At 41.0% G+C, this 25,908-nt stretch overlaps 1 protein-coding gene across 2 annotated transcripts in view; it reads left to right on the forward strand.

Moving 5' to 3' along the window:
• The first annotated feature begins 1,933 nt into the window (after positions 1-1,933).
• The window catches only part of DGKE (diacylglycerol kinase epsilon), a 29,269-nt gene continuing 5,294 nt past the window's right edge, over positions 1,934-25,908 (forward strand). Inside the window, exons 1-11 of one of the 2 annotated variants that reach the window (XM_061390031.1) lie at positions 1,934-2,019; positions 2,432-2,908; positions 10,600-10,759; positions 12,315-12,434; positions 15,051-15,194; positions 15,434-15,591; positions 15,971-16,022; positions 20,145-20,258; positions 21,278-21,349; positions 25,087-25,214; positions 25,439-25,550. In XM_061390031.1, the coding sequence (XP_061246015.1) occupies positions 2,454-2,908; positions 10,600-10,759; positions 12,315-12,434; positions 15,051-15,194; positions 15,434-15,591; positions 15,971-16,022; positions 20,145-20,258; positions 21,278-21,349; positions 25,087-25,214; positions 25,439-25,550 (1,515 nt within the window). In that variant the 5' untranslated portion in view covers positions 1,934-2,019; positions 2,432-2,453. The remainder of the gene's footprint in view (positions 2,020-2,431; positions 2,909-10,599; positions 10,760-12,314; positions 12,435-15,050; positions 15,195-15,433; positions 15,592-15,970; positions 16,023-20,144; positions 20,259-21,277; positions 21,350-25,086; positions 25,215-25,438; positions 25,551-25,908) is intronic. The other variant, XM_061390032.1, reaches the window with a different exon arrangement.

Consider the following 25,908-nt stretch of genomic DNA (forward strand, 5'->3'; position numbering starts at 1 on the left):
CTGCAAGATCTAACCAGTCCATCCTAAAGGAGATCAGTCCTGGGTGTTCATTGGAAGGACTGATGTTGAAGCTGAAACTCCAGTACTTTGGCCACCTGATGCATAAAGCTGACTCATTTGAAAAGACCTTGATGCTGGGAAAGATTGAGGGCAGGAGGAGAAGGGGACAACAGAGGATGAGACGGTTGGATGGCGTCACCGATTCAATGGACATGAGTTTGGGTGGGCTCCGGGAGTTGGTGATGGACAGGGAGGCCTGGCATGCTGAAGTTCATGGGGTCGCAAAAAGACAGACACGACTGAGCGACTGAACTGAAATGAACTTCAATGATGAAGTTAAGGTGATATCAGTCCCAACACTGAGTTATGACATCAAGCGTATTTCTCAACCTCTCTTTACTTTGGCTTTCCTCATCTGTAAAATGGGCATGATAAGTTTAGCATGGCCCCTGCTAAGTGCAAAGATGGAAGCTAAGGTGCTGTAAGTCATTAAAAAAGGCTACCAAATTCTCCTTGTTAGGCAGATTTCAACAGTCCCGGCACTACAGGAGAGCTGGAGCTCCTCGCACAGTGCTTGGCACACAGTGAGCCCGCAGCCAGTGTGTGTCTAATAAGTCACTAGTAAGAGCACAGGCAACAGCCACCAATTTTTGACTTGGATTGTCCCCTTCAATCACTACATAGCACACTCAAAACTGCCAGTTTTCTCCCTTTCCGTGTTCAAAACTGTGCCAGGTTCCACCTTCTTCTGATAGTGAGGAGGGGTGAGGCTACAGGTCATAGAAAAACGTATACTTTGTAAATAAATCATTCATGCCAGAGCTCCCTGTGATTACAGGCTGTTGCTGCTGCTGCTGCTGCTGCTAAGTCGCTTCAGTCGTGTCCGACTGTGCGACCCCAGAGACGGCAGCCCACCAGGCTCCCCCGTCCCTGGCATTCTCCAGGCAAGAACACTGGAGTGGGTTGCCATGTCCTTCTCCAATGCATAAAAGTGAAAAGTGAAAGTGAAGTCGCCCATTTCGTGTCCGACTCGTAGCGACCCCATGGAGTGCAGCCCACCAGGCTCCTCCGTCCATGGGATTGGAAGCTTCTAAAGCCCCCTCTTGGAGAAGGCAATGGCACCCCACTCCAGCACTCTTGGGAAAATCCCATGGACAGAGGAGCCTGGTGGACCGCAGTCCATGTGGTCGCTAAGAGTCGGACAAAACTCAGCGACTTTTCACTTTTCAGTTTCATGCACTGGAGAAGGAAATGGCAACCCACTCCAGTATTCTTGCCTGGAGAATCCCAGGGACGGGGGAGCCTCGTGGGCTGCCGCCTATGGGGTCGCACAGAGTCGGACACGACTGAAGCGACTTAACCGCCGCTGCAGCAAAGCCCCCTCTACTGTTCCTCCGCCCACTGTCCTCCCGCTCACCGGCCCGCCCTTGGGCCGGCCCTCGATCTAGCCCCGCCCCTCCCGCGAGGCCCCTCCCTGTCCTCGAGGCCCCGCCCCGTCAGGCCCCGCGGCCTAGCGGTCGCATCTCACACCTCCTCACAGCCCCTGCGCTCCTGCCGAGGCCCCGTCCCCCGATCTAACCCCTCTCCGTGTCGAGGCCCCGCCCCGTCAGGCCCCGCAGCCTCGCGGTCACACCTCACGCCTCCCCTCAGCCCGGGCTCTCCCGCCGAGGCCCCGCCCCCAATCTAGCCCCGCCCCGTCGGGCGCCGCCCCGTCAGGCCCCGCGGCCTCGCAGTCTCACTCACACCTTCTCGCAGCCCGGGTGCTCCCGCCGAGGCCCCGCCCCCCCGATCTAGCCCTGCCCCGTCAGGCACCGCCCCGTCAGGCCCCGCGGCCTCGCGGGCGCACCTCACACCTCGCAGTCCAAGCACTCCGGCTGAGGCCCCGCCCCATAACCCGCGGCCGCGGCGGTGCCGGCCTCTCCCGCGGAGTCCGCACACCCGCGGGACTCGCGGCGACGCGAGGGCGACAGCAAGGCCGGAGGCCTGGGCCCCGGAGCCGAACCCCCAGCCCTACACGAGGTAGGCCGGGCGCGCGGGCGGGGAGGGCACCCTGGTCGCTGAGGCCGCGCGGTGGGCGGGCCCGTGGGGCCCTGAGCCCCCGAGGCGCGCGTGTGCCGGGCCTGGGTTAACGGCTGCGGGCGAGGCCCGTGCACCATGGCGCCCCAAGGCCGGGCGCCGCGCCGCCTTCCTCCACAGTGGGGTCGCTCCCCTCCCCGCGGCCTGGCGAGGACTGGGCGGGGAGGGGAGCGTGACGGCCCCGGGCGCCTCCCCTTCGACTAGGCGCGTCGGCGACCCCGAGGCTCCGGGGTCCGGCCGCGGGGAAGGCGGGGCGCGCGCGCCTCCTTGGGGCGAGCGGGGCCACCTGACAGACAGGGAGGGGGGCTGCAGGGGGACAGCGAGCCCGTGGGGGACCCGCCCGCGTCTCTCCCAGTCAGACGCCGTCCTTGGAGAAGATGGAAGGCCAGGAGCGGCCGGCGCCCCCCGCCAGCCTGTTTGCGGACGGGCACCTGGTCCTGTGGACGCTGTGCTCGGTGCTGCTGCCCGTGTTCTTCACCTTCTGGTGCAGCGTCCAGCGGTCGCGCCGGCAGCTGCACCGCAGGGACATCTTCCGCAAGAGCAAGCACGGCTGGCGCGACACGGACCTGTTCAGCCAGCCCACCTACTGCTGTGTGTGCGCGCAGCACATCCTGCAGGGCGCCTTCTGCGACTGCTGTGGGCTGCGCGTGGACGAGGGCTGCCTCAAGAAGGCCGACAAGCGCTTCCCCTGCAAGGAGATCATGCTCAAGAGTGACAGCAAGGCCGTGGACGCCATGCCTCACCACTGGATCCGGGGAAACGTCCCCCTGTGCAGTTACTGTGTGGTTTGCAAGCAACAGTGCGGCAACCAGCCCAAGCTCTGCGATTACAGGTACGGCTTCGGTGGGGCCTGATTGCCCCACAGTGTTTGGAGGGAGTCAAGCTTTTCAGAGTGGGTGTCAGCGGCCTGCTTTGATCGCCACAAAAGACTTCACCTGCCCACTTGAAGGAAACAAGTTAATATATAGCCCTAGAATGGTAGAACGAGGCAGATTTGCAGTAATTTATCGAGTGCTTCTGGCCCACACTCCTTAGCCAACCTGCCCTTTTGGGGTAAAACTTGGCTCTTAACTTTCATCCAGAGGTCTCTAAGTGCTGCAGACTTTATGGCCAATGTATGTTATATTTTAACTTTTGTTAATTATTGATTAGTTCCATTTTGCATAAAGAAAAACGAAGTATGGACCAGTTAATTTTTCCCTAAAATTGCAAAACTGATTCATCTTGGGTTCTGTATTATGAATGTACAATGAAAACAGGTGTCATTCCAGGGCAGCACTTTAGTTATCTTTTTTTTAATATAGGTTTGGTGCTATAGTGCACACTCCGAAAGAACACTTAAAGGAATACTCCTTTTGCCAGATGGTCTTTCAGGACCTTTGGCATCTTAGCCAAGCGACTTTGATTAAGCCAAGAATATTTTAATAGCTTTTAAATACACATGTGTGTACTTAAATATCGTCCGAAAATAGGTGAAGCTGTTCTTTGCTCGTGTTAGACATTGGTAATAAAAGGGGATGCTTCTCTGCAGATTATCTTTGCTAATTCATTTTACATTTGAGAGAATTTGATAGAGAATTTTACTCAGTGGTAAAATAGAATTGGCCTCCAGAATTTCTAACCTCCAGTTCAGTCTTGTCTCTGCCTTAAGTCTGGACATCTTCATTGTGTTGGATTTTGTTTCTGACAAGTTGAAAAGTCCCTAGCCATGTTTAAGAACAGAAATAGAAAACTGGCATGAGATAGCAGGTTACTTTTTTTGTTTGTATTTTGTTTTTAAAAGTCCTTTTTTTAAATTAGCATGAGCACTGTTATATCAACAATTATTTCTAACATCTTACACATCAGATTAAGACTTTAAAAATATGCTTTCAACAACTACAGTTTTATAACCATTTTTACTTGATATCTTTCAAATTTAGGTGTCCTTTTGGCCTCAGTGAGAGCTCAGTTACCAGTATCTTTTTTAAAATTTTTCATAATTCTCTTCCTAGTTAAACTTTAGTCTTAGAGAATTGGGATTGGTTTAAAAGAAGACATGAAGTATTATTTCCTTCCCTTCTTTTTGTCTGTGCAGAATTAGATTAAAATGATGTCTGTAAATATCTTAACTGCATTTCAGTTACTCTTAGCAAATAATCACAGTGCTCTGATTCTCCAATTAAGTGATCTTTCTAGAAATACATATCTGATGGGGTCTCTGTTTAAAACCCTCCCATAACCCCCATCACTTACAATGATGGTCTTTCAGAATAAACTCCAGGTGCTTAACGTGGTATATAAGGTCCTTGTGCTCTCTGGACCATGCCTGCCCTTTTAGTCTTCTCTACCACTGTCTGCATTAAGCTTTATGCACCAGCAACATCAGGCTGGTTGTGGTTTCCTTTAAATACCAACTTTTCATATCACCCTTCTTTTCCTCAAGGCTGAAGTATTCTCCTGGCTAGCTTCTTGGCATCCTTAATGACTATCTTGTGCCCTTTCCTCCAGGAATCCGTCCCTAATCTACTCATTCCTGCTCCTAATTTTTCCTTTTTGATGATGACATAATATCCTGTGTATCAGTGGTTCTTGAAGTAAGGTCCCCAGACTAGCAGCATCAGTATCACTCAGAAACTTGTTAGAAATGCAAATTCTAACACAGATTTAGATTAGCACACAGAATAAAAATCAGAGATTTGCATCTAACACAAAATGAAATAAAAATATTTGCATTATTTGAGACATACTTAAACCAAAAAATTATTTGTTGTTTATCTACAATCCAGATTTAACTGAGCATCTTCTATTTTTCCTGGCGTTAGCCTCACCCCAGACCCACTGGATCAGAAACTTGGGCTGGGAACCAATAATCTTTGCTTTAACAGTCCCTGCAGGTGATTCTAAAGTTTAAGAATTACTGCTATATTTATGTACTTCTTAAACATGAGCCTCTGTCCTTAAAGACCTCCTTTTCCTCCTTAGCTTGTTCTCCGGGTTACTGAGCAGTCTCTTCCTAGCATGCTAGAACCCTTAACCCGTGGTAAAAATGGTTTCTTTACAATTTAGGAAATGTTTATTATTCCCAGAAGAAAAGAGCAGTGACCTGAAGTATTAATAGTATGTATTCTGCAATGCTCTGATTTATTTTAGCTGATCATTTTATGTAGGATTACAGTCTGCTGTGACCTTCTGCAGGAATGAGATATTTCAGATAAAGAAACTAAATATTTATAATCTTTAAACACAGACCAGACTGTCCTTCTTTGGATTTTATCCAGCCCTGGGGAGGGCTCCTTCTGTGACTGCCTCACATTCTTAGGAAGTCCAAGATTTCAAGTAAACCATGAAGACTATTCAACGAGATAGAATTTCAAAGGGCCATGTGATAGCTGATTTTAAAACCTGCAACCCAGTTAAAAACTACAGAATAAGTGGCAAAGGACTTTTAATTTAGTCCCATTGTCATTATTTAGGTTTCACTTATTAAACATCTATTTTGTGCCAGGTACTGTGTTGGATCCTATTTTCCCTGTAGCCTTCTTTCTTTCTTGTGTTTTCCTGCTTCCACCTCACCCATGGCAGAGTGTGTTTGCACCTCGTATCCTCTCATTTCTCGCCCCTTGCTGCTTTTCTTTCTTCTCACCTCTCGTCTGACTAAAGTAGGAAGTTGGGTTCTCTTTTCTAAGTATTCATTATGTTATTGAATAAAACTGTGTTCTGTCTCCTGTTAAGAAAACTTTTTGGTTTACATTATATTTTTATTTATATCCTTTTCTTCACTACACCCCACCCCACATACATACCCACTGTGATTAATAATACAAAACTTCTGACTCTTAGAAGGCAATGTTGGCAACTTTAGGCTTTGATCTTAACTTTTTGATTTTATGTTCTATTGGTATGTGTTTATTCACTTCATTAATTATGTGAAACAATGAAAGATAACAAGTTATCTTCTGGAGCAGAGATGGGCAAACTTTTCCTATAAAGAGCCAAGCTAAGTATTTCAGGCTTTGCAGAGCATATGGTCTGTCATAATTAATTCACTCTACCATCTGTCACAGTACAAAAGTAGCAAGAGACAGTACATAAATGAATGAGGATCTATATTCCAATAAAACATATTCCCCAAATTAGGAAGCACATATGTTTGTAGTTTGAACCCCATTCTAACATGAATTTCTTAGGTGACCATCTCAGTTTCACATATAATTCTGTTGCCTCTTTCAGCATACTGAGAATTGGTACCTTTTGGTAAAGTTACTAACAGGCAACTTTAGAGAAACTAATAAGCAGTGTTGCCAGGAAGCGTTTTTTCTTCCCTTGTGAACTTTTTTTTAATAAAGCAGTCATACTCCTGCACAAAAATACTCATAGGGTAATGTTCTATGTGTTCATAAGATGATGAACATGATTATGATTCATGATTATATTTACTTGTCAAAACTCAGAAAATGTACGTATTTGTAGATTTCATCATATGTAAAATCAAAAGAAAAAAATCTAAACAGTGATATCCCTGCTTGCTGAGGTATTTAGGAGATATTCTAATGTCTGTAATTTACTTTTGTGCACCAAAAAATAGAGCCTTCCCAGGCAGCTCAGATGGTAAAGAATCCACCTGTAGTGCAGGAGACCCCGGGTTTGATCCCTGGGTTAGAAAGATCAAAGAAGGGAATGGCGACCCACTCCAGTATTCTTGCCTGGAGAATCCCATGGGCAGAGGAGCCTCACAGGCTACAGTCCATGGGTTTGCAGAGAGTCGGGCATGACTGAGTGGCTAAGCACACATGAAATGGATATACAGAAATGAAGCAAAGTAATTACAATAAGTTACTAATGCTGGAATACGGGTGATGGGCTTACCTGTGTTGCTGTTAAAAATTTTTTTTTCTAATGCAAAACATTTAAAAAAGCAAGGAGACTACCCTTGTATTTTTGGAAATAGTTGCTGAAGTATTGAAAGGTGAAATTTCATAATGTCCACAATTTTCTTTCCAAATGATACATCAAAATATGAGTTTATTTTGAAAGAAAGAAAGAAAATATGAGAGAAAAATGTTAATTATGAATCAGAGCTAAGGGTTGGTTTAAAGGTATTCATTTTGCTATTCTTTTGACATCTGTGTAAGGGTTTAAAATTTTTCAAAATAGGAAAAGAATAAAGATCATAAACAGTCACTCAAAAACATGACTGCTAAAACTAAAATATTGCTATTAATGTCTTATTTTCCTATCAGATTTGAAATCTAGATCAAGTAAAACACCAGTTACAAAATATATAAAGAAAACAGGTCTCGATTTTGATTATGGTATTTCTCAGGAAAAATAGAGTGCTGCCTAAGGAGTGAGTATGTTGGCTTTACTTTAACAGAACAAAGGCTGATAATAGCCATCATCTTGGTTAAAACAGTCTTTTCTGAAATTTATGAGAATTTAGTGAATGATAAAGGTGTCACAAATCAATGGGATAGAAAAGATGACTTTATCAGTCGTGCTTGGACAAGTGCTTTTTGAGAGGAAAACAGTTAACGCTTCATATCACACTCTATACCAAAATAAACTCCAGATGGATTGAAGCAGAAATTGTTAATTCATAGATAAGGTTCCAGGAAGCCTAACACTTTCATGAGATTCTCAGTGGAATCTGTAGCCCCAGAAGGTTAAGAAGCACTGGATTAAAGCTGAATTGTGAGGGGGAAAATAGCTATAGGTGAATATTTATCTAATTTGGAAAGGTAAAGGTCTTCAAAGCTTGAAAGCATTTAAATAAACCACAAAGGGAATATAGATCTGTCTAGCAAAAAATAAACTTAAGTACATTAAATAGTAAATTTAAGAGAAAACTGAAATATTTGCAGGAACTATGACAGAAAAGAAGTTGATATCCTACATAACAGTGCGTGCAGTTATTAAAACCTAGTAAAAGATAGGCTATGAATCAATTCACAAAACAAGGCAGAAAAATTATTCCGCTTCATCTAGTGATCAAAGATCTCCAAATTAAAACAACAAAGTACTTTTCCACTCATCAAATTATCAAGGAAAAGTGTTGAGCGAGTATTAAATATGATGGACACCTTTGTGTGCTGGTATCAAGCATTCTGGACAGACATCTCAAGAAACTTAGAAAAACGCATGCCCTTTGATTCAGTAATTTGACTTCTAAAGATTCCAGGGAAATAATTTCATTTATGTTTAAGGTTGTGCATCAGGTTGTTTATACTTAGACAAACTATCTAAATTTTTTAGAGGGGGGAGGATTAAATGAATTATGTCCATGTGATGTGATATTATACATCTTTACAAGCTATGTTTTGAAAAAAAAATACTTAATGGCATAGGACAGAATTCATGATACAATTTCAAGGAGAAGTACCTCCAGACATATATACATTGTTACCCCTAACATGAAAAATAAATATATGAGGACTATAAAACTGAGATTAAATATATCAAAAAGTTAAGAGTAACTATCTCTAGATGACTTTTATGTCTTTCTATATTTTCTAAATTCTCAAGCATTACAGGCTTCCCTGGTGGCTCAGACAGGAAAGAATCTGCCTGCAATGCAGGAGACCTGGGTTTAATTGCTGGGTCGGGAAGATCTAGATTCTAGAATACCCACTTGCATGAAGTGCCTCCCATACCAGCAAATTTTATTCTGTCTTGAAAATTGATAGCTTGGTGGGCTACAGTCCACGGGGTCGCAGAGTCAGACACGACTAAGCAACTTCATTTTCACTTTCACTTAAAATCAAAAATCCTCCACTGATATGGTGAATTACTGCTTAATTTGATTTGTGCTTTGTTGCAGATTACTAGTTTAATTTGGGCTTCCAGTGGCTCAGCGGTATAGAATCCACCTGCAATGCAGGAGATGTGGGTTCAGTCCCTGGGTCAGGAAGATCCTCTGGAGAAGGGGAATGGCTACCAACTAGAGTATTCTTACCTGGAGAATTCCATGGACAGAGGAATCTGGCAGACTACAGACCATGGGGTCTCAAAGTGTCAGACACAACTGAGTGACTAACACTTTTGCTTTAAAGCTAAGATCACCTAAAATACACTTCTAAAAATTTATTCAAGTAGTTTATGTATATATACTGATGTTTAAAACTCAAACAATACAAAAGAATGTAGAGTAAAAAGTGAGTGTTCTTCTCATTCCTCAGTCCCACTTTTCTTCCCAGAGGAAACCGTTGTGAAATAATTCAGTGGGGTTTCCTTTCAGATTATTTTCAGTAACAATGCACTAGTTTAAAGTGTACAGTAGCACAGTAGGTGGAGGTAAAATACTTTGGCTACATAAGCAATCAATTGTAATTTCTCAAGCTTAGGTTGAAAGCAAGTGTTAACAAAGTCTGGTGCAAGTTGTTTTACATTTTCCCTCTAACAGATCAGGCAGATAATTATAATTTGAGCAGTAATTAGGATTCTTGAGTCAATAGCAGTAATTATTTGACAAAACTGAACATCCAACCGGAAAAAAACAGCCTTAAAATAGAAGTCCAAGAGAGTTGACCTTGGGGTGAAAGAGTTTGTATCCTCTTTTTTTTTTTTTTTTTATTTAGTTACAGCCATTGTTTTCTGTTGGCCTGCTCTATCTGTACAGTCAGATCTGCCTTATCCGTGAGTGGATTAAATACTTAGTAGATTAATAATAGAAACCTAAGACCTTGGCCAGCACTATTCTCGTTTCATATGATTTAAACACAGAAACAAATTTGAACATAAATGTCTCTGCCTGTAATTTAGATGTAAACGTATAGATTTGTTTCATATTAACTGCCAATAAGAAATTGACTGTTTTGCTATCTTTGCTGAAGTGGTCATAGATGGTTATAAATCAGGAGGTTTTCAGACTGAACCTTGAAGAACTCTTCAAGTACTGGGGCCAGTTGGGTGTTTAAGCTGTAGGCCTTTAGGCCTAATGATCCTGTTCCAGCCAAAGCCCAAATATATAGTACACAGAACCATATTCTAGACCAGCTTTGCTTATGTGGATTACATCTATTGGTATTTACCACATTATAAATTAAAACTGAGAAACGGTTAAAATATTCACTTTAAAAATAATACTGGTAACAAAATATTTTGTGAAAATAGAGGAAAGTGACATCGTTTTATATTTTTGGTACATTTCTTTGGCGTGGAAGTCAGCTAGAGGCTTGTATCTCTTTCTGCATTCAGTCCGTGGATTTGGCACATACCATAAAGCTTCCAGAAAATTCTACTATATGCTTTTGATAGAAATGAAGGTGAAATAACATCTTATATTATTATTAAAATGGTTTCAACCTCAGAGACACCCAGAAATGATCTTCCCCAGACCACACTTTAAGAACTACTGTTAAACAAGTTTATTCAAAGTTTATTGCTCTATTTTGACGTGTAGAAAGCAATTATAAATTTTTACTTGCCAGATTTTTTCATTGGTGATAAGATTACAATTTGTTTTTTTGACAAAAATGATTGGTTTGCAGATTAGTATGATTATTGTTTCCAGTTAATTATTATCTGTTTTTTTCCTTCCCTCAGGTGTGTTTGGTGTCAAAAAACAGTACATGATGAGTGTATGAAAAATAGCTTAAGGAATGAAAAGTGTGATTTTGGAGAATTCAAAAACCTCATCATTCCACCAAGTTATTTAACCTCCATTAATCATATGCGTAAAGACAAAAAAACAGATTATGAAATGGTAATCAGAGTTTATTTTTCTTTACATAATTTATTTCCACAAAGTTATTTAAGTCAGTGTGAAACACTGAGAACTATGTGTGTGCGAAAAATCATTATGGTAAGCCATGATACCCTACCCACTTCCTAAAGATGTGCCAGGAACTTTGGCACTTGAGTTCTTTCAGGTCTAAGGAGAAATTGGGATGTGTTATATTTTGGGCTTCCCTCGTTCAGTTGGTAAAGAATCTGCCTATAGTGCAGGAGACCCGGGTTCGATTCCCAGGTTGGGAAGATCCCCTGGAGAAGGAAATGGCAACCCACTCCAGTATTCTTGCCTGGAAAATCCCACGGACAGAGGAGCCTGGACAACTTAGCGACTAAACCACCACCACCATATTGTGAAAGTGTTAGTCGCTCAGTGGTGTCCAGCTCTTTGTGATTCCATGGACTGTACCCTCCAGCCCTCCAGGAGCCCTTCAGGCTCCTCTGTCCCTGGGATTTTCCAGGGAAGAATACTGGAGCAGGTAGCCATAAGTCCCCAGAATCTGTATTTGTTTTAAGTTTTCAGATGATTGATGAACAGCCAGGTTTGGAACTCATTATTGTCAGTAAAAAGAAGGTAGATTTTTAGTCACACGTTGTTCTGAAGAATGTTTTCCTGTGGAACCTCATATAGGGTACCTGGAGACGAGAATTTGTTGCACATTAGATCCTGCCACAAATAATAGTGAACATTCCCACAAGGGAAGTCCAAAATAGACATTTTAAAATTTAAAAACATTATGTTTAATGTTATTGTGATACTTTTTTAAAAAAATACACAACCCCTTATGTCTCTGATTTCAGTCTGACATAGGAGACTGAGGATCACTAAGTAAAACCAGGGAACGTCTTCATTAATGTTTATACCCACGAGGAGAAGGGGAGAGGAAAGAAGTGGTTAGAGTAGAGAAACATGAATTTAATTTGATTTAGGGTTTTGTGCAAATCTGGATTCTTGAATATATTTCTGAATACACCATTCAAAAAAATTAAAAAGCTTGAAAATTAGAGTACAGCCAGAAAAGCACAGTCAGGGTTTAGAGAGCAGAGAAGATCAATGTCCCTTCTATGAAGGACTGAAATGTGTTGCCTGGGAGGCAAGACCAATAAATGATATAATGTTTCAAGTGATTGAACACAACAGTTATATGGAAGAACAAATGAGATTATTCCTTACTTCAGGAATCAAAAGTGGAAAGTTACTGAAACACAGATGTTTAACTCAGTTTAAGTCAAAACTTTCTAGTAATTTGATTTAGCAGTGGAATTCCTTGTTAAGTGAGTTCCTTCTTACATTGAGTACCCAAGTGTATACTGGATAACTTATCTAGAATAATGGAGAAGAAATTTATATTAATATATTAAGCAGAAATTAATTCATCTCTTTCCATTCTTAGAATTCTTTCATTTTTATATTGTACTGACTGGGATAGTTGATTTTTCTCTCAGCAGATTTACAGCACTGTTGTTAATAAGAAATGAAAAACTGTCTTTGAGATGTTAAGGTCTTTTAACGCACATTAATTTTTTAGCTAGCCTCTAAACTTGGAAAGCAGTGGACTCCATTAATAATCCTGGCCAACTCTCGTAGTGGGACTAACATGGGAGAAGGACTGCTGGGAGAGTTCAGGATCCTCCTAAATCCCGTCCAGGTAACCAAAGAGGAGACCTTGCTTTCTGTAGTAATCTTTTCATTTTTAGTTGTACATTTTCCCTAAATTGTAATGGTTGTTAATGCTTTAAGCCAGTAATCACCTGGTTATAGGGAAGAAGAATAATTATGAAAATAGTATTGAGCCATCTGAATTTGTGGAGAAAGAGGGATTCTCATGGTAGGGATGTAAATGGTGCAGCAACTTTAGCAACTACTTGGACAGTCTCTTAAAAATTCAAACTTAAATTTCCCAAACCACATAGCACTTCTAGGAATCTACCCAACAGAAACGAAAACATATCCCACAAATACTTTTATGCAGATTTTCATAGCAGCATTTTTCATGATAGCCCAAAAGAAAAGCCCATCAGTCAGTGGCTGGATAAAACAAAATGTGACGTACCCATACGAATGGAATATTCAGTGATAAAAAGGAATGCTAGTACATACATACTACAAATTAAATGAACCTCAAAAACATGCTGAGTGAAAGAAGCACAATGCAGGGGATCAATACTGTATGATTCCTTATTGATCTGTTCAGAAAGGGTAAATCTGTAGAGCCAGAGAGTACAGTGATTGCCTAAGACTAGGGCTGGAAATTAGGAGTGACTAATGGACACTTACTAACGGGAAATCTTACTGGAGCAGCGAAAATGTTCTAAACTGAATAATGCACAGCTCACTAAGCTTCCTAAAACTCATTTAATTGTTGACTTTAAATCAGTAATTTCACTATATGTAATTTATACCTCAGTTTTAAAAGTAAGAATAAAAGGTTCATGCCATTGAGACTGAGATGACATGCTAGCAGCTTCTACTTTGTAAAACTAAACAACCCATTGTGCAGCAATCATTCTTTCCAATTTGTAATTTTCCCTTTCAACATTATACAACTTAAGAAAATATAAAAATAATTTTAAAAGGAAAGAGAAAGGGAAGTTCCCTGGGAGTTCAGTGGTTAGGACTTGGCATTTTCCCTGCCATGGCCTGGGGTTCAGTCCCTGTTTGGGGACCTAAGATCACACAAGCCTTGCAGCAAAGCCAAAATAAGTAAAATTTAAAAATAAAAAGAGAAAATCACCTGCAGTACCTCTACACAGATACATCAGTTGTTTTCATTTGTCCATGTTCTTTCCATGAATTGTGCATGTATTCATATATTGGGATTTCTTTCAACGTAATCTAACTTTGCATTTACCTGAAAGTATGTTCTCCCGTGTTGCAACCTGCTGCTGCTACTGCTGCTGCTAAGTCACTTCAGTCGTGTCCGACTCTGTGCGACTCCATAGACGACAGCCCACCAGGCTCCGCCATCCCTGGGATTCTCCAGGCAAGAACACTGGAGTGGGTTGCCATTTCCTTCTCCAATGCAGGAAAGTGAAAAGTGAAAGTGAAGTCGCTCAGTCATGTCTGACTCTTAGCGACCCCATGGACTGCAGCCCACCAGGCTCCTCCATGGGATTTGAAAAACTAAACAACCAGGGATTGAACCCCAGGCCATGGCAGGGAAAATACCAAGTCCTAACCACTGAACTCCCAGGGAACTTCCCTTTCTCTTTCCTTTTAAAATTATTTTTATATTTTCTTAAGTTGTGTAATGTTGAAAGAGAAAATTACAAATTGGAAAGAATGATTGCTGCATAATGGGTTGTTTAGTTTTTCAACTAAATCCCATCCATGGGATTTGCCAGGCAAGAGTACTGGAGTGGGTTGCCATTGCTTTCTCCAGTGTTGCAGCCTAGTCCTCATAATTATATATGTGATGACTAAGAAACCATCAAATGGATGTGTCCATATTTATAGTCTCCTGCTGATGGCAGTCGAGTTTGTCTCTACACTTGTATGATTATAAATAATGCTGCACTGATTATCTATACACAGTTTTTTCATCTTTTGAAATATTTTCCTAGATTGTTTATAGAATTATAGGTATTATGGATCCTTTCATCTTTATGTCATTTTACTCATATTGCAAAATTGTTTTCCAGAAATGTGTACTGACTTGCACTAGTAATGGATTTTTTAAATCCCATATAGAATAGGAAGCACTGGTTAAAGGTGAACTGAGCATAGCCTGGTTTTATGTGAACATAAAGGTGGCAGTATTGTACAGTGGATAGAATACAGGATTGGATTTCTATGTCAGCACTTAATTATCAGAGGAAGCATGGGCAAGTTATTTAACCTTCCTATGTCTCCATTTCCAGTAGAATGCTGTTTGCTCGTGCTTTTTAGGGGCAGCATTAGGGCTTCCCTGGTGGCTCACCTGGTAAAGAATCCACCTGCCATTTGGGAGACCTGGTTTCGATCACTGGGTTGGGAAGCTCCCCTGGAGAAGGTAAAAGCTACCCACTCCAGTATTCTGGTCTGGAGAATTCCATGGACTGTGTAGTCCATGGGATCGCAAAGAGTCGGACATGACTGAGCGACTTTCACTCACTTCACTCAGGATGAGCCACAGTGATTATAGTCTGGTATACTGCCCAGCATAAAGATAAATGCCAGCATTGTTATTTAAGCACATCTAGGTCCTCATCTAGAGGGAAATTATCCTCACAGGTGGGTGACAGTGTTGGGTAAAATAATTTTTTCCTTTTCTTTCACGTTATAGGTTTTTGATGTTACTAAAACTCCCCCCATCAAAGCCCTACAACTTTGTACTCTTCTTCCCTATGACTCAGCTCGAGTGCTTGTCTGTGGAGGGGATGGGACTGTCGGCTGGGTCCTGGATGCCCTTGACGAAATGAAAATTAAGGTATCCATCCTTAAGATCTCCTTGCCTCTCACAGAAGCACTTCCAAGAAAGTTACAAAGTATTTGTGGTTATATTTTTTATTATGCAGGTGAATATTAGAAGACCTTGCCAACCTTGAATATTGTGATTGAGTAGTTATTATTTGTATCTTTATTGCTTTGGGCTTTGAATTTTACCAAATATTATTACCCTCCAAATAGTCTGAAGAGAAAAATCTAAAATAATCTTCTATATTGTAGGGACAAGAGAAATACATTCCACAAGTTGCAGTCTTGCCTCTGGGAACAGGCAATGATCTCTCCAATACCTTGGGGTGGGGTACAGGTTATGCGGGAGAAATCCCAGTTGCACAAGTCTTAAGAAACGTGATGGAAGCAGATGGAGTTAAACTAGATAGGTAAGTTATACTTACCCTCAAAAGTGATTTCTTGAGCTTTGGGAATATTCCTTGAATTATAAATGAAGACTTGTGTAGTTCTAAAGTTAAATGTAGTTTAAATGTAAAAGACTATGTCAATTGTACTTATGTGTGGACACTGGTGTTTTATTTTGTTGCTGTATATTGTGTTGTTATGTAAATCATAAGTTAGGTAACAAGTTAGGCTGAGTACTCCTCTCAAGATTTACATAGTCATTTAAATGTATTCATTTCCCAAAAGCTATTTTAATAGAAGAACCTTATCTACCAGACATCCAGAGTTGATTGGTAATAATTATAATTAACTGACAATTAATTTGTTAGTAATTACTGATTTTTTTAAACTTTTATTTTTTAGATGGAAAGTTCAAGTAACAAATAAAGGATACTACAACTTAAGAAAACCCAAGGTATGTTTTTGGGGCTGCAGTTGCTAGTGGTTTCAACAGACATGGTGGAGTGCTTCCATTGTGGCACTGCGGTGGGACACGGCAACAGGTGCTTGTCTCTGGGGAGCTGGTTATGGAACAGGCTGCAGGTGTGCCTGCTTCTCCCCTGGTGGATCAGGCGGGAAAGAGTTCAGGGCAAGTGACATGGGAGTCGGTCCTTAAAATGTAAATACAATTTAGATCAACAGAGAAAGAAACAAAAGACTCCCCAGGTAGAGGAAATAGACTGGAGGGTGCACATCATGGTTAGTAAATAGCAAATAATACAGAGGTAGCACAGAGATAGCAAGTCTATAGTTTTAAAAAGATACATTGGATTATGGTTTTCTCAGAGTACATGCCCAGTAGTGGGATTGCTGGACCATATGGTAGTTCTGTTTTTAGTTTTTTAAGGAACCTCCATACTGTTCTCCATAGTGGCTCTATCAGTTTACATTCCTACCAACAGTGCAAGAGGGTTCCCTTTTCTCTACACCCTCTCCAGCATTTATTGTTTGTAGATTTTATGATGATGGTCATTCTTACTAGTGGGAGATGATACCTCATTATAGTTTTGGTCTGCATTTCTCTAATACTTACTGATGTTAAGCATCTTTTCATGTGCCTCTTCGCCATCTGTATTGTCTTCCTTGTAGAAAATCATAAACACATGCCAGTGTTCATTACAGCACTATTTACATGAAAGCAACCTAAATGTCCAGCGACAGATGCATTGATAAAGAAGATGTGGTAAATGTGTACAGTGGAACATTATTTCAGTTCAGTCCCTCAGTCGTGTCTGACTCTGTGACCCCATGGACTGCAGTACACCATGTTTCCCTGTCCATCACCAACTCCCAGAGCTTACTCAAACTCATGTCCATAGAGTCAATGATGCCATCCAACCACCTCATCCTCTGTCATCCCCTTCTCCTCCTACTTTCAATCTTTCCCAGAATCAGGGTCTTTTCCAATGAGTCAACTCTTCACATCAGGTGGCCAAAGTATTGGAGCTTCAGCTTCAGCATCAGTCCTTCCAATGAATATTCAGGACTGATTTCCTTTAGGATTGACTGGTTTGATCTCCTTGCAGTCCAAGGGACTCTCAAGAGTCTTCTCCAACACCATAGTTCAAAAGCATCAATTCTTTGGTGCTCAGCTTTCTTTATAGTCCAACTCTCATATCCATACATGACTACTGAAAAAAACATAGCTTTGACTATACTGACCTTTGTCAACAAAGTAATATCTCTGCTTTTTAATATGCTGTCTAAGTTGGTCATCACTTTTCTTCCAAGGAGCAAGCATCTTTGAACTTCATGGCTGCAGTCACCATCTGCAGTGATTTGGGAGACCACAAAAATAAAGTGTGTCACTGTTTCCATGTTCCCCCATCTATTTGCCATGAAGTGATGGGACCGAATGCCATGATCTTACTTTTCTGAATGTTGAGTTTTAAGCCAACTTTTTCACTCTCTTCTTTCACCTTCATCAAGAGGCTCTGTAGTTCCTCTTTGCTTTCTGCCATTAGAATGTCATCATCTGCATATCTGAGATTATTGATGTTTCTCCCTTCAGTCTTGATTCCAGCTTCTGCTTCATCCAGTTCAGCATTTTGCATGATGTACTCTGCATATAAGTTAAATAAACAGGGTGACAATATACAGCCTTGACATACACCTTTCCAAATTTTGAACCAGTCTGTTGTTCCATGTTCAGTTCTAACTGTTGCTTCTTGACCTGCATAGCAATTTCTCAGGAGGCAGATAAGATGGTCTGGTATTCCCATCTCTTGAAGAATTTTCCACAGTGTATTGTGATCCACACAGTTAAAGGCTTTAGTATAGTCAGTGAAGCAGATGTTTTTCTGGAATTCTCTTGCTTTTTCTATAATCCAATGGATGTTGGCAATTTGATCTCTGCTGCTTCTGCCTTTTCTAAATCCAGCCTGAACATCTGGAAGTTCACGGTTCACGTACTGTTGAAGCCTCACTTAGAGAACTTCAAGCATTACTTTGCTAGTGTGTGAGATGAGTACAATTGTGCGGTAGTTTGAGCATTCTTTGGCATTACCTTTCTTTGGGATTGGAATGAAAACAAACCTTTTCCAGTCCTGTGGCCATTGCTGAGTTTTCCAAATCTGCTGGCATATTGAGTGCAGCACTTTCACAGCATCATCTTTCAGGATTTGAAATAGTTTAGCTGGAATTCCATCACCTCCACTAGATTTGTTCGTAGTGATGCTTTCTAAGGCCCACTTGACTTCACATTTCAGGATGTCTGGCTCTAGGTGAGTGATCACACCATCGTGATTATCTGGGTCATGAAGATCTTTTTTGTATAGTTCTTCTGTGTATTCTTGCCACCTCTTCTTAATATCTTCTGCTTCTATTAGGTCCATACCTTTTCTGTCCTTTATTGTGCCCATCTTTGCATGAAATGTTCCTTCGGTATCTCTTAATTTTCTTGAAGAGATCTTTAGTCTTTTTCATTCTATTGTTTTCCTCTATTTCTTCGCATTAATCACTGAGGAAGGCTTTCTTATCTCTCCTTACTATTCTTTGGAAATCTGCATTCAGATGGGTATATTTTTCCTTTTCTCCTTTGCCTTCCGCTTCTCTTATTTTTTCAGCTATTTGCAAGGTCTCCTCAGAGGAGATAAAAATGCCATTTTACCTTTTTGCATTTCTTCTTCTTGGGATGGTTTTGATTACCGCCTCCTGTACAATGTTACGAACCTCCATCCATGGTTCTTCAGGCGCTCTTTCTATACTCAGCCATAAAAAGGAATTATGTTGTGTCATTTATAGAGATGTGAATGGCCCTAGAGTCTGTCATACATAGTGAGGTAAGTCAGAGAGAAAAGCAAATACTGTATATTAATGCATATATGTAGAATCTAGAAAAATGGTACTGATGAACCTTGCAACTCCTGATTTGCAAGTCAGGAGTAGAGCTACAGACATAGAGAATGGACCTGGGGACGCAACAAGGGAGGAGATGGTGGGATGAATCGAGAGCATTGACATATCTACACACTACCGTGTGTAAAATCGCTAGCTAGTGGGAAGCTTCTGTATAATACAGGGAGCTCAGTTTGGTGCTCTGCGGTGACCTAGATGGGTGGGGTGGGGAGTGGCTATGGGGAGAGATGTCCAAGAGCGAGGGGACGTGTGTATACATAGAGCTGATTCACTTGGTTGTACAGTGGAAACTAATGTAACATTGTAAAGCAGCTAAACCCCAATTTAAAATTAATAATATATAAAAACAAGAAAGAAAATAAGAAAAAGAAAAATACTGGGGATAATGTGAAAATAGGGAAGAAACCTGCACTGTGACAAAACAAAGGGAATCTTAGGAGGAGAACTACTTACTTCCTCACCATAACACAGCACCTTCCTCACTATGACTCAGCATTTCCAGACCATGACTCAGCACTTTCCCTGTTCAGAGACATTTTAGAAGTAGTATTGATCAAGACTTGGCAACTGATTGCTATTAGGGGAAGCGGGGGGAAAAAAAACTTTACTACAAGATTTCTAGTTTTTATGACAGGATACGTGAAAATGACATGAACCAAAATAAAAAAATAGGGTTTCAGGTTTGAATAGGAAGAAAATGCATTAATATTTGGGGCATGTCAACCTTTAGTCTGACCCACTGAACAAGAAGTCAGATATGCAAGCTATTGCTCAGGGAGAAGACCAAGTGCAGCTCAGTTGAGGAACCCAGGCTGGACTGGGAAGTAAGATAAACTGAGCAAGCACCAATAGCCTAATGGAGACTGAAAAAGCTGAGAACCTGAGAAGTGCTGGAAGTACAAGCAAATATTGAGAACACAGGATTTGAAAGCCTGGGTGTAGAGTAGAGCTGTTTAGATGTAGCATATTAACCAGAAATGGAAAGTGAAATTTTGTCTTAAAGAATCAGCCTTTAAACTGAAGCTTTATCTCTGGAAATGTCATTGGATAGCATAAAATAGCTTATGTAAAAAGTAAATGACTCAGTTTTCATAAAGAACATAAAGACTAAGATTTATATGTTTAATAAATGACACAGGCATGGATGGAAGCATAATCTGTTGTTTACCCTTTTCCACAGGAGTTCACCATGAACAACTATTTTTCTATTGGACCTGATGCTCTCATGGCCCTCAATTTTCACGCTCATCGTGAGAAGGCCCCATCTCTGTTTTCTAGCAGAATTCTTAATAAGGTGTGTTGGATAAAATAACATTTCCTGCTTATCACCTAAGGTACAGTAAAAATCAATAGTTCAATTATACCTAGCACTCTTTCAACTAGATTGAGATAGAACTAACTTACGGAAACATTTGCCTGCTCCATTTTGTATAAGACTGTCAAATTAGATCCTTAAATGTATTTTATTAAAGTATCCATGACAAAATTTTTTTAACTCCCAGTTGCAATGTTTTAGAGCATATTTTGCTTAGATGCCTACTAAATGGAATATATGGTAGCTTATCTTACTTAAATGGCAACTAGAATTGGAAGTAAATTTAGGCAAGATAAATTTTTGATGAAGCCATTAGTGGAAAAGTAGATTGCATAGGCCTGAAAAGACTCTAAAAGGCAAATGAGGTAAGAAAAGGAGCAGTTTGTTTACCACAGTTTTAACTGGTTTCTAGTACAATTGATTCCTTTGGTGGAACATTTGTCTTGGAATTTTTTTTAATGACTTTTGGTGATTGAGCAACAGGATGTGACAAATAGATGCTGGTTCTGTTTTACAGTTATCTGTTCCTGGTTCTGTTTTACAAATATTTGAAATTTATGAATAGCTCCCTTTTATTAATATAGTTACCAACACAATAGTATTGCTGTTTATACAGTATGGTAATTAGCATCTCAATGCTTCCATCAACCTTTCTATATTCAAAAGTGATTATAAAATGTTTGCTAGATTTGCCTGCATTACTTTCATTAAGTAATGTTAAGTACTAGGAAAAGGCAAAATTTTCTTTATAAGGTGTAGCTTTTTGGATAAACTGGGAGAAAACACCATTTAAGCACAAACCACCTAATCCTACATTCCCCTAAAAAAATGGGCTGAACTCTGTAGTAATAATGGTTCCTTCTCCCATCAGTCTCTAGTCCACTCTGTGGATACATGACTCAGTCGTCACATCAGGGAGCTTTGGTTCAGTGTCTTTTTCTAGCTTACAGGGCTTGTTAGATTGCTTTAATATCATATTTTCTGTCCATTTCTCATAGGCTGTTTACTTATTTTATGGAACCAAAGATTGTTTAGTGCAAGAATGTAAAGATTTGAACAAAAAAGTTGAGGTAAGCTTTTAAACTTTTAGGTGGTCTCTGGACTATGAACTTTTTTTAAACAAAAATGCTGAATTTTCTATTAACATATTTCGATAACACAAATGGAGTATTTATTGTGTACCAGACACCTCTAAGTGCTTTATACACATTTTCCCACTAAATTTTCACCACAGCCTGTAAGGCAGATACTACTATATTCCCATCACTCATGAAGCTATTTGAAATTAAATAACTTGCCCAGGTTCACAGAGTGCCCAAGGATACAGGTAACCAGCATTTAAACCCAGGTTTATGTAACTCCAGAGTCTGTTTAACTCTTATACTGAACAGCATCTGTATGCTGTTCATCATGTGTGATGACCAGTGTGAAGCTCTGTGACAACAGTGCCTGAGTCACGGACTCTCAGAGAAGATGAAGCCCAGAGTTTAATTCCTGTTATGGTTGTAATGTATCTTTGTTCTGTGCCGTACAGCATGGCCAAAAAAAAGTAAGGAAAGAGCCAGACAATAAACAGCTTAGGGAAAGAGTGGAAAATGAGCAGAGAAGGAGGAGCCTCAAAGCACACTCAGCTCGGAAAGCTGCTGCTCTGGTTAGACAGACTCTGAGCTCACGGCACAGGGGGAATGGTGAGGTTGGCTGTGAAGAATGTTCCCTTCTGCTTTATCCTATTTCCTTTTTCCTGGATTTTGATTACTTGGGTAGAGTAAAGCGTATGAGGTAGCACATTTTTTTGTCTAATTGTCTGTTTATACAAAAATCACCTGTGAAACCACCCATTAAATGCCAGGCACAGTGTTAGGTACTAGACATACAGTGACAAATCTCTCACTGTCACTAAGTTTGCAGTCTGGAGAGAAGAAAGACATTTAAACCACATTGTAATATGGCATAAGAAATAATATAAGGAAAATATGGAGTCTTACAGGAATTATATACACAGAAGAACTGTACAAAAAAGATCTTAAAGACTCAGATAACCACAATGGTGTGATCACTCATCTAGAGCCAGACATCATGGAATATGAAGTCAAGTGGGCCTTACAATGCGAACAAAATTAGTGGAGGTGATGGAATTCTAATTGAACTTTTTCAAATCCTAAAAGATGATCCTGTGAAAGTGCTGCACTCAATATGCCAGCAAATTTGGAAAACTCAGCAGCGACCACAGGACTGGAAAAGGTCAGTTCTCATACCAATCCCAAAGAAAGGCAATGCCAAAGAATGTTCAGACTACCACACAATTGCATTCATCTCACATGCTAGCAAAGTAATGCTCAACATTCTCCATGCCAGGCTTCAACAGTATGTGAACCGTGAACTTCCAGGTGTTCAGGCTGAATTTAGAAAAGGCAGAAGCAGCAGAGATCAAATTGCCAACATCCATTGGATCATAAAAAAGAGAGTCCCAGGAAAACATCTACTTCTGCTTTATCGACTATGCCAAAGCCTTTAACTGTGTGGATCACAACAAACTGTGGAAAATTCTTCAAGAGATGGGAACACCAGACCACCTTACCTGCCTCCTGAGAAGTATGTATGCAGGTCAAGAAGCAACAATTAGAACTGGACATGGAAAAAAAAAAAAAAGAACTGGACATGGAACAACAGACTGATTCCAAATCGGGAAGGGAATACATAAGGCTGTATATTGTCACCCTGTTTATTTACCTTATATGCAGAACACATCATGCAAAATGCCAAACTGGATGAAGCACAAGCTGGAATCAAGATTCCTGGGAGAAATATCAATAACGTCAGATATGCAGACAACACCCCACTTAATGGCAGAAAGCGAAGAACTACTAAAGAGCCTCTTGATAAAAGTGAAGGAGGAGAGTGAAAAAGTTGGCTTAAAACTCAACATTCAGAAAACTAAGATTATGGCATCCTGTTCCATCACTTCATGGCAAATAGATGGAGAAACAGTGGAAACAGAGGCTTTATTTGGGGGGGGGGCTTCAAAATCACTGCAGATGGTGACCACAGCAATGAAATTAAAAGATGCTTGCTCCTTGGAAGAAAAGCGATGACCAACCTAGACCACATACTAAAAAGCAGAGACATTAACTTTGCCAACAAAGGTCCGTCTAGTCAAAGCTGTGGTTTTTCCAGTAGTCATGTATGGATGTTGGACTATAAAGAAAGCTGAGCACTGAAGAATTGATGCTTCTGAACTGTGGTGTTGGAGAAGACTCTTGAAAGTCCCTTGGACAGCAAGGAGATCCAACCAGTGCATCCTAAAGGAAATCAATCCTGAATATTTATTGGAAGGACTGATGCTGAAGCTGAAACTCCAATGCTTTGGCCACTTGATGGGAAGAACCGACTCATTGGAAAAGACCCTGATGCTGGGAAAGATTGAGGGCAGGAGGAGAAGGGGACAACAGAGGATGAGATGATTGGATGGCATCACCAACACATTGGACTTGCGTTTGATCAAGCTCCGGGAGTTGGTAATGGACAGGGAAGCCTGGTGTGGTGCAGTCCATGGGCTCACAGAGTTGGACATGACTGAGTGACTGAACTGAACTGAGCTGAACATAACCCACAGACTGGAAACTGTCTAGGGAAAGTGACTGATGAGGAAGTCTTTCTGGAAGAAGTTACAAACTGTAATCTGCAAATTAAAACTTAGCTAAATGAAGGAGATAAACGTTATTCTGGGCTAAGAACAACATGGGCAAAGGCCCAGAGGCAGGAGAGAACATAGCATATTTGAGTGTGTTCGGGCTGGAGTGTAACCTGCAGGAAAGACAGTGGCAAGAGCTGATGCTGGAGAACCAGGCAGAGGCTGAGGTCACAGAGAAACTGGTGACTTGTTATAAAGGCACTTGAAGTTCATCGTGAACACTGAGTCCAGCCATTGAAGGGACGTAATCGGGATAAGTGTCAGTCTAACCAGCCTTTGAGAGGTGAATAAGAGGAGAGCAGAGCTAGAGAAACGGTGGCTGCTGGACTAGGGTGTGGTCAGGAATGACGGCAAGGGATGGAGACTTAGAAGTAGCATCAGTGGTTTTAGTGCTTAATTGGTATGGAAGGTGAAGAGACAGAGGTCAAAGGTAATTTCCGGGTTTCTAGTTAGGGGGTGAGGACAGCTGGTGCTAACCTTTCCTGGGAAAGTAGATGGCAGAGAAGATGCTTAACTCAGCTTTGTGCATGAGAGTTTTAGGAGCCCCAGTCAGTGGGAAATGTTTTGTGGGCAGTTGGATATACAGATCTAGCCCAGTTCACTTTCCTGCACCAACAAAAAATAGAGCCTTCAGCACAGAGATGACAATTAGCAAGAGAGAAGTGGCTCAGCTTTCCATCCAGAGTGTCTAGAGAAGAGAAGGGAGCCCAGTACATGGCTGTGTGAAATGCCTTCAGTGTGAGGCTGAGAGTGGAGCTCTCAGCAGTGGCAGAGGGACGCCCAGAGAAGTAGTCTGGTTCCCAGAAAGCAAAGGAAGAGAATATTTCAGGGAAAGAGGAAGGGGTTGGCAGTGTGCGATGCTGTTAAAACAGCAAGTTAGATAAAGCCTGAAAAAATAATGGGATGTAAGAAAAAGGATGTCGTTGATTTAAAAAAAATTCACTGTTATTCATTTATTACAATAAACATTGAACAAATGAGAAAGGCTAGATTACCTGGGTAGGAAGCAGTCTTCCAACCAGCTTTCACATGTATGTGAAAGTGGATAGGATTCTGAGTGGCTGTGTCTGAAAGTAGTGTGCCCTAAAGTAACTTACTCCTTGTATTTCTTTAAAGCTAGAGCTGGATGGTGAGCGAGTAGAACTGCCGAATTTGGAAGGCATTATCGTTCTGAATATCGGCTACTGGGGTGGTGGCTGCAGACTGTGGGAAGGGATGGGAGACGAGACTTACCCTCTAGCCAGGTATGTACATTTGCAACTGGTTTTTTATGTCACTGGTTTCTTTAAAGCAGTCTGTTCTTTGTAGACTTTTAACATTTTTACCACAGATTTTCTTTTTTGTATACCTCATTAATGTCAGTAGTTAATAAGCTGACGGTCCACCTATGCTGAAAAGTAATTGTCCTATTGTGGCTAGTTCTATTTTACCGCATCACATAATCCATGTTTCCTTTGTCCAATTTTAGGCATGATGATGGTTTATTGGAAGTCGTCGGAGTATATGGGTCTTTCCACTGTGCCCAGATTCAAGTGAAACTGGCGAATCCTTTTCGAATAGGACAAGCACATACAGTGCGAGTAGGTGAAATATTGCTATAGTGGATAATTTGTCTCATTTCTAAGCCATTGAGGTTTAGAAGATAATATACTATAGCTTTCCCTAAACAAACATGTGGTTTACAGCCCATGCTATCGGTCATCCTGTACCCGGGCTGAGTAGGATGGGGAAAGACAGGAAATATGGCCCTCAGTCCAGTTGAAGAAGTGAAGTGTCCAATGAAAAAGAATCCTTTAAACAATTGAAGAATAAAATATATTCAGATTAATTTTCTAAGAGTACAGTGCTAAGAAATGTCCCTAAGATGGGTTAAAGGACTCAAGATGTTATTAAGGAAGATTTGTCTGAGCTTTCTGGGGACTAACTGTTTTCCCATTT

The sequence above is a fragment of the Bos javanicus genome, chromosome 19 (genome assembly GCF_032452875.1).
Source record: "Bos javanicus breed banteng chromosome 19, ARS-OSU_banteng_1.0, whole genome shotgun sequence".
NCBI lineage: Eukaryota > Metazoa > Chordata > Mammalia > Artiodactyla > Bovidae > Bos > Bos javanicus.